General features: G+C 39.9%; 1 protein-coding gene across 1 annotated transcript in view; it reads left to right on the plus strand.

The window, feature by feature from the left end:
- Positions 1 to 7,528: 7,528 nt before the first annotated feature.
- LOC108376176 (putative uncharacterized protein DDB_G0286901) overlaps positions 7,529 to 9,785 on the plus strand; it is a gene marked incomplete at its 3' end in the record, with an annotated part of 7,788 nt that continues 5,531 nt past the window's right edge. The window contains exon 1 of the mRNA XM_017632365.1: positions 7,529 to 9,730. Within this exon, the coding sequence (XP_017487854.1) occupies positions 9,631 to 9,730 (100 nt within the window). The remainder of the gene's footprint in view (positions 9,731 to 9,785) is intronic.

Genomic DNA, 9,785 nt, shown 5'->3' on the forward strand with positions numbered 1-9,785 from the left:
AGTTAATGTTAGAGAACGAGTGATCATTAAGCTCAGCCCGATAGGATTACGCACGTATGTATGTATGTACATATGTAGTTATCTCACAGCTTGACAAATTTCCACTATTAATTTAATAGACAATGATAAGAAATTAGGGTTAATGATTAAATTACGGTGACCAGACTAAATCGGCAGCCCTATGCTGAATATCGTCATCGGCATCGTCGACGATAGTCAGTGCATCAGATATTCAGCATAGGCCGAAATAATCAGCCTCATTGCGAGTGTCCTGCCGAGTGCAAGTCGTTTTCCGAGAGTCGAGTCGAGCATGGCATTGCCTAAAATTTTGAGCTTTCGAGGATTTTCTTCGTTTACTTATTTCCAGGGACGTGAACCGGATGAAAAATTTGGTCGGTTCGATTCAGCGGTTCGAACCCTTTTTGCACTTTTGGATTGGTTCCTCAAAGCGGTTTTTTGGTCTTTGAACCGGGGTTTCGGTTCGGTTCAACGGTTCGAAAAACAAAAAAAAGAACACCCAAGTTTATAAGTGTCAAGTGTCAAGTGCAACAACGCGCAAGGTTAAGGGTCAAGTGTCTGTCAAGTGAAATGGGTTGCCTTTACATTTGATATTGTCACATGGTAAACAAACATGGTAGGTATTACCATGCTTAACAAAAAAAAAAAAAAAAATGGGTGCATTTATCTATTGAAAATTGATTGAAACGAACCTTTAAACCTTTATATAAAGTGGTTCGGTTTTCGGTTAGGATCAAACATTTGTAGAAAATTTCGGTTCGGTTAATGGTTCAGTTAATTAATAGAAAAAAGCGGTTTTACGGTTCACAACCGGTTCGGTTCAAAACCGGTTCACGTCCCTGCTTATTTCTGCACGACATTAGGCAATGCCAATCGTACATCGTCGAGTCGTACACTTAAGTTTAGTTTACGACTAACGCAATGAGGTTGAATGTCAATTAAGAAAATTCTGTCGCCCCAAGCTGAGTATGTGCATATAAACATATATCGTATCAGCATAGCATCGAACGAACATGAGGTGTGTACTCGTATTTAGCGAATAAAATTATCCAACAGCAGACATTCTCAGAATTTAGCAGCATTCGTTCCCAAAGAGAAAATATATCCATAGAAGTACGAGAACGAAAAACTTGCAAAAACTTGCAACCTTCGAAACAGCTGATCACTTCCGCGATTGCCACTGGTGGTTCATTTGGCAATTTGTTTTCTGTTTGGTACATTTTCCCCCGATTTGGCATTTTACACAACAAATGTTTTGATTTGAGCTCAACTTGAGGTTAAGTTGAGAACTAAGGTATTTCTCAAATCTCCACGTTTTTATCAAGAGTACCTCAAGTGGAGTATTATATCGTTCTCAACAAAAAGAACATTTTTCTTTGTATGAAAAAGGAACTGTTTCTCAAGTCGAGAAAAAGCTAGTTCTCAACTTGAACTCTTACTTAATTCTCCAATTGGTCTCGAACATATAATTGAAATACTGAAATTGAAATAGTAAAATACCTTCTACCTTTTTGGTTGAACCGACATACATAGATGAATTTAAATATTAATTTTTCATTTTATTACACCTTTTGTATTATGTAGTTAATCAATATCGTATTACAATAATTCACTTCCACTTCACTATACAGTCCGACAGTAGTTTTGACACTTGATTCACTTTGCATTTTATTTTCTTTCAAGAATATTTGAGGATACTTTGAAGATTATTTACATTTTGTTGGTAATTTTCCTCTTTATATAGCTTTAGTTTTTCACTTGATAGTTAAAAATTCGTTTCTCTATCACTTTTTACGTATCTGCACGTCGATTAGAGATGAGTTGGAGATTGATGTTGGATATCAACTTGAGAACTATAAATTCCTCAAAGGTTGGAGAAATATTTTTTTTATGTTTTTGGGTTTGGATAAGAAAAACCTATTTAAAACCCAAATTATTTATATCGGAATGAATAAGTTATTTTTCTCACAATTATTTGTGATATCACATGGTGACGCATTCAAAAATAAGAGAATCTCCTCCAAACACCCATCATTGATCCAAAAAAATTTAATAGACATAGCTACAAATGTAGCTTTAAAAATATAAAATTTTCATTTCAACAATCAACCTACCAAAACCGACAACTTCAGCAAAAAACATTTCAGCATGCTGCATCTGCTTAATCTATTTTGGTATATTTAAAGGAAAATTATGATACAAACTAAAATTGGCATACGGCAACCATAGTCAACACATACTAAAGTAAATAAATTGGGGACGATTAATGAAAAACAAACTCAACAAACGTTGTGCTTAATAAATTTACTCACTCAATCGTTGTATACTAGCATTAATAATAAAATTTGCAATAAATAACTCAAAAAGGCCATATTTTCTTTGTTTATTTGCAAACATGTGTTTGTGACTTGCAAGATTTCGCCGGGAAAATTTTTCCCAGCAGAAATTTGCAACTCTCTACCACATTTTGATCTTTCGATTTCCCTCTCTATCTCTATGTAGCAAGTTTTTGGGTACGAGAATGCAAAACCAGTAACAGTTTTCTAAAAGCTCAGTTACTTTAGACTTAATTTACTTAACTTAATTTAACTTAATATTTTTGCCAACCTGTTATAGAGAAGCTGTGTTGGCGGTTAATTAGAACTTAACTTACCTAAAGAGGTGTTCGAACGAGGCGATTTTGCGTTAAACTTTTGCTTTCAACTCACGCAGGGTTGCACGAAAAAAAAGTTGAATGGCTAAATGTTGGCTGACGACCAACTTTGTTGAAAGCGATTAGTTGAAAGGCCGTTTAACCAAAAGTAGAATGCAAAGTTGAACAATGCAAACGCCTTTTTATGGCGAATATTTTGATATTTTTTTATATTTTGATATTTTTAGCCATTAAATTCTTGTTCGTACAACCCTGCGTGAGTGGAACGCAAAAGTTGCCTGAAAAATCGCCTCGTGCAAAAGCCCTATTAGCAACTTAAGAACCTGTAGATAAGATAGTTACGGGCTTACGGAAATTTCGTTTTTGTATTTCTCAAAAATAATTGAAGGCACACGTTTTTGTTTGCATGATTTTTTTTTGATGTGGCATTTTAGGTGACGAACTGTTAAACAGTTGAAAAAGAAAATACGAAAATACAAAAACAAAATATATCCGCTCTTGGCTTAAGTTGTCGTGTTGAGAAATAATTGTTGATTTCTTATGGTAAGTTTAATTAAGTTAAGTCTAGACTAAATGAGCTTTTAAACTTTTGATAGTTTTGGGTATGAGTACACCCCTATAAATTAGTTCTGTTCTTAGAGCTTCGGGAAAATGAGCGTAAGTACGAAATGCGATGTGTTCGAGCTACGTAGTAATTACCGCAATATTGCAGCCTTGTTGCTGATAATATGTTGCAGATGTTCAACTGAAAGTCTTCTGGAATGCTGCAGAAATTGGGCAGTAAAAAATTGCATGTTGCTTTTGATTTGCCAGTCATGAGCAACTGATTTTCAAAATTGTATCCCTCGAACGCTTGATATGGGCAGGGTCGCCCAAATTTTTGCCTAGAACATGCTGCTCTTTCATAAAAAATAACACAATTGTGAAACTGTCAAAATCCCCGGGAATATAAAAATCTAATTTTCATGCCCGCAGCTTAACGTCAAACCATGAAAGTTAGTTCCATTTTGCGTAAAATCAAAAATGGAATATATATATATATATATAAATAGACAGACGGCAGCATTGATCCGGATAAGCTCGTTAATTATTAGTTATCTCTGGATTGTTCCGGATTAGGTCCTATAATTGATTCCCAATTTTAACTCGGCTCAGGGGAATTTTCGATGACAACACTGACCAAAACTCAGAGAGCGTGCGATACAAAGAATATGCAAATCTAGCATGGACATATGCCTTTTCATTAGTAATGCAGTCGTAACTGTGTACTCAATGTCCAGTTAACACTAATCTCCGGTTATCGACGTTACCAACTCACTGTTGTGTGCATGGAGCCGAAGACGTCGATAACGATGTTTAACCGCAGATTGGTGTTATTCAGACATTGAGTAACCGGCCCTGAGTGTCATCATTGATGTGAAAAAATCGATGTTTTGCTTCGATGCCTCGAACTTTTTCTAATCGATTTATTAATGGTCCAGGTATCGATTTGTCGGAGAAAATTCGGTTTGGCATTCAAACCTATCAAATGACCGTACGGGAAAACACATGTCTGATAGACGATTCGACATTCTGCACAATCAGCGACGACGCACTCTGCAGGATTATGGGCAGCTGTTGCAGTTCGCCAGACAACGATTGTATGCGCTGGTCTGATAAACAGCATAAGGTGACGACCCATGCATCAGACTATATGCCGACTTTGCTGCAGTGGAACACCGAACCTATATCAAATCTTCTAAAGCTGATTGGAACGGCTTCGCGGATGTTACTGAAAGCACCTTCCCTGCCCTCCCACACCAATCGACGTTCACGTATGTAGATGGGCGTAAGTTCCACAGGAGCGATGCGCGAGCTATTTTAGCCGACAAATCAGACTGCATCCTCCGGAGGACAAAGCCAAACGTCAAGGGACCAGAAGGCTGTACAAACTGCCAACAACAAGTGCGCGTCTTGCTTTCACTAGATGTGAAGTTCAGGTAACAATCGGGAAGGCGAAAGCCTCCAAAGTCTTGGGACCCGACGGAATATATATGCTTGTGAGTAGATTATGTCAATGGCCACTCTCATCATTCCAGTCATCTGGAAAATGGGGAAAGTGGTCCCTCTGCTCAAACCGGGGAGCCAGCCAACCAAGGAAAGTCTTATCGTGCGATAACCCTCCTTTCCGCGGTAGCGAAGACACTGGCGGCGCTTCTACTCCCCACTACACAAACCATTTGTCCCCAGCGCGGGTTCCGTAAAGTGCACAGCACAACAACAGCACTTAACGCCATAAATACATAGATAACTCGTGGCCTTAACCGAAACCGCGCTTTTGAGAGAACGGTTTTTGTAATCTGGACCTGTCAAGGCGTTTGACACCAGGGGCTGGATTCTGTTACTGTGAGTTTTCAAGTGAACACTGAGAATTGTGTACACTCTTCATTTTGCGATTCAGGAAGTGTGAGAATGAGTTTTAATGGTCAAAATTGTGGACACTTCTCTTCCGAAAAACTCACTGAATTTTAGTCGGTGAGTTTTTGGTTGTGAGTTTTGCACTCGGTGTACACTACATTTTCTCACAGTTACAGAATCGAGCCCCAGGCCTGTTTGCGTACGTACTATCCATAAAAATCCAATAATAACTTTACTGGTTTTTACTGGTGGCGTTTTCGTGTGGAAAAACTTGCAGCAACTAGCAAAAGAGGGAAATTGAGAGAGCAAAAATGGCAGCTGAAATTGCAAGTTTTACTGGTTTTCTGGCTACACTTTTACTAATACAGTATATTTTGCTTTGCTGCCTTTATGCTTAAGGGCACATTTAAGATACCTACCCCAAAATGCGCATCAGCGGCATTATTTTTAACATTTATAAGAAAACAGCACATTAGCGATACTCGCCTTAAAAATTTGCAACTATTAGAAATTACCAAAAGGGGTCTTCCCTAAACTCTAAACTCATAAAGCTCGGTGTCGGTAACGTCGATAACAATGTTTAACAGGTCATTAGTGTCAACCAGGTTTTGAACAACCGGCCCTAACTCTATTGACTTGGGTTTTCTTCTAATTTTCGGCATTTTTAATTGTATTTTAGCCAAGAGTAATAGAGACAAGATGGCGGGATGTTATGGAAACAACGAAGCAAAAATTACTTCACTGAATCCTGGTTAATTTGTCAAACGGTCAGTTTACGCACCTTTTCACAAAGAGGGCATTTTCATAAAAGCCTCTTAAACTTACGAGCTCTACACAGTTTAAGACTTTACGAGTTTAAGGGAGTCCCCTAAAAGAAAGTATTACGTAAACCTGCACTGGCTCTACACTTACCCTAATTTTATCAGCTTATATTTATTTTGCTCATCTCGCAGAAGAACGAAAACGGCTATCATTTTATGTAGTTATATAGATAATTAGATACTATTCGGAGAAATATTCGTTTGCAGTAATTGTCAAGTGGTAAGTGCTCCTCTATTATTTGGTTTCATAGGGATTCGGATAGCTTCCTCATTGAAGTAGGAAAGAAAATTCGCTTAAGTGCTTTTTTCGGTAAGGCGCACAAGATTTTCGTGCTACGATAGGTTGATTGTTGAAATTATAATTTTATAATTTTAAATGTAGATTTCTACTGTTCGATGATAGCGTCTGGGAATGGAATTGATGATTTGTGCAGTTGGGTATACAATTCCGACGGTGAATAACCCAAATATTTTCGGAGTTACCTTAACAGTATGCTCTACTTCTCGGCGCATACAACCGGAATTGTCAACAGAGTACAGAGCCGCAACCAGGTCCTCAAGTCGCTGGCCGGCAGCACATAGGGCATAGACAAAGCAACGTTGTTGGCAACATACAAGGCAATTGGCCGGCCGGTTCTAAATTAGACTAGTAAGACGCAGTGGAAGAAGCTACGAACTAGCCAGAATATGGCACTTCGGACTTCGACTGGATGCCTTTTGATGTCNATGTGGTCGACGGGGACTAGTAAGACGCAGTGGACGAAGCTACGGACTAGCCAGAATATGGCACTTCGGACTTCGACTGGATGCCTTTTGATGTCTCCCCAACACCACCTACACGACGAGGCCCAGATGCTCCCCATCAAGTAACATAACACAATGTCACAGACGCGCGCATCCTAACAGACAACTGCTCGCAGTAGAGCCCTCGCCAAGGCACGTCAGGAGGCATCTCTACGAACTGACTTCGTCCGTCGTACGTAAAATAACGTCTGGACCCAACTGCATACCGAAAGGCCCTAAACGGCATTCACAAGGAGTCGGTCTCGGGTTATGTAAGACTCTCGAGTTGTGAATGCCGTTCTGGGCACACAACCACCTGACGTGGACGGGACAGAACTTTTTCTGCCTCGGGAGACCCGCGCCACAATAGTCAAACTTCGCTCTGGCAATAGCAGCAGGCTAAACTCGTACCTGAGTGGAATTAAGGAAGATGTGTCCAATCAAAGCCCGGCATGCGAAGAGTCGCCACATGACCCGACACCTCTTCGGATGCCCCCAAAACCCAACACACCTAAAGCCCCTGTCCCTATGGACCGCCCCTGTGGAAGTCGCGCGATTCGTGGGCCTTCCCTTAGCTGAACCAGATAGATAGAGAAGGTGCAAATTTTTGGAACGTAAAATTGTTTGGCTGAAAAATAAATCCATGGAATATCACCACAGCGCGATTAACATTTCAAGAAGAGTTAACAGAGAAAAATGTAAATTTCTGTTATAATAATTTTATATTTGTTGCAAGTGTCTGGCTATGTGTTGCTAGGCTGCAGGTGNCACGACAACGCGGATTGATGAGCCGACTCGAGCGGGGTTTAGTAGCCGCTACAACAACAACAACGATTGATTTCCTACAGGATATATTTACAACGTAGTGTTCTTGTGCTTTCTTCCGTTTCCACTGCACATTGACTTGTGAATTTACCACAATGGTGCGATCCATGATGGTCGACCTAACTAAAAATTCTCAGTATTTTGTGCGTATTTCTATCTTCGTTCTTTATTCACCACTCTCCACTAACAAAACGCACTACTTTCATAATCAACATTTAAATGCATTTATGAATTTCTCCTGCAGCCGACGTCTTCGTCGACTTCTATTCATTAGCAGTAGCACCCGCTGTAGCAGCATTGAATCGAAACAGCAAATTGTTTCGCTTGGAATCGCGAGCAAAGAGGGTCGAGCGTTCGCTTCGTAAAACGTTGTCGCTTCGCTACGATTCATATAGTACCTACAAATCTAAATATGTTTTTTAATTGAACACATCTTTTGAGCAGTAGCTGCAGCAAAATGCTATAATCAAACCGGGCTGAAGTAAATAGACTACGGTAAAATTAAATTGTTAATCAAACGAGCAGAAGGAATACAGCAACAATTTTCGTGGGAAAAAACTTCAAAAGTTGTTGAAAATCTATCTAATTTTGCTGGTTGGCCAACAGTCTGGCTAGCAACGGGCCCAAATTGCATAACACCGATTATGTATGTGAAACAAGTATGTGCGTAAGTGTAAGTGAGTGTTTGTGTGTTAGTATATTGACGCAGCAGCGGTGGTGGAATTGTAAAAGGCAACAAAACTCGTAAATTGGATCTGAGCAGCGCGCGGGCAAAAGCGAGAAGCGCTGAGTGGCGACAAAAATTAAGGGGAATAGCAAACGACGAAACAAATAAGAAAGAGCAAAATCGATGATGAAATCCGTCCATAAAATAAACAAAAAGCCCGAACGCAGTGGTGTTATACTACGGAGGAGTATACCAGCTTAAAAATTAGTAGTAGCATTTAGAACAATCTAAGTAACATATGTTTCAAACATATGGGTTCTTTAATATCAGATATCTTTGATAACACCGAGGTGATGGATAGCTGATCCGCTATTTGTTTGATGCTTGTATACATGTACATAGTTACTAATTGGATTCATGCAGGGAACATTAAAGGAAGCTACAGCTACAGACATAGCGATAAATGCAGGTGTAAACGTCGGTTCATGTATGCGCATTAGTGTGGTGATTTTAGGTATGTGAAAGGAGTCAACCAGGCGTAAACGCTGTCTTTTAAATCAGAATTCGGAGTACTAAAGTAGTTGGCTAAGAGAATAATGCCACAACGGAAGCATTAACGTGTCACAATAGCTTTGGAATTGCAAGCAGAAAAAATAGATGAGGCAGTACTAGTGGACATTAATCGCGCAGTACCTCCAAGCAGCAAATTGACGTCCAAAGCGACGCTTACTCTTACAACAACAATAACCAGATAACCGAGTCCGCATCACCGAGCATTATTCACCACACTTGCATATCTACTACAGTTCACGCCGTTGTTGCAGCCACCACACTTCGCTGCCCAAGCAAAAAGCCACGCAGAGCAAAGTGCAGCGGTGCTTATCCAAAAAGATTGTCAATTGGAAAATGGTAATAGTATGCAAGTGCTATTTGTGAATCGTTCAGCATAAAATTCATCATAAACAGCCTTAAAGTAAATAAAGTTTTGGATGATTGCTGCTAAATAGAAACGCGATATACTCGTATAAAATTTAGTCAAATTAGATTTAAAGACGTAACCCATCAGTATTTATCAGTCGGCTCAGCGAACGTGAGGGTGAGCAGGAAAGAAAGTGTTAAAACGCGCAACTAACTTGCTGTGTGCGCGAGAGTGAGCGAGTTCAAACGAGCGAACTAGTGGTGAAGACAAGTCAACGACAGCGTAAACTAGGGATATTGAGCGTGCGAGCAAGTGCGTAGCATTCATTTGTATCTTTGAAGTATCAGCGTACTCGTTCGTGCGTATGCATAAAGTGCGAGGGAAACTGCACTCATCCAAATTGGAGTAAACCAAGCGCCGGGCGCTGCCTTCCTGTCTGCTGCTGTGCCTGTAGCTAAACAGAGCCAACAAACAACATATCATCGGCTCCATAGCAGAGTAGCGCAGCGAAGCGACATTCGTATTCATCGGTCAAATCGGTCGGGATATGGCCGTGTTCTTAATTAACATCTGCAAATTTAATGGCTGCGGGATCACATTTCCAAGTTTAGGCGACTTAATACAACACATTGAGGATACGCATATCGGTGAGTTTAAGGCTTTTTCTAATTTAGAAGTGCACTTTCAATGACAAATGTATAT

The sequence above is a fragment of the Rhagoletis zephyria genome, unplaced genomic scaffold (genome assembly GCF_001687245.7).
Source record: "Rhagoletis zephyria isolate East Lansing unplaced genomic scaffold, Rhagoletis_zephyria_1.1 Rzeph_scaffold_09997, whole genome shotgun sequence".
Lineage (NCBI taxonomy): Eukaryota > Metazoa > Arthropoda > Insecta > Diptera > Tephritidae > Rhagoletis > Rhagoletis zephyria.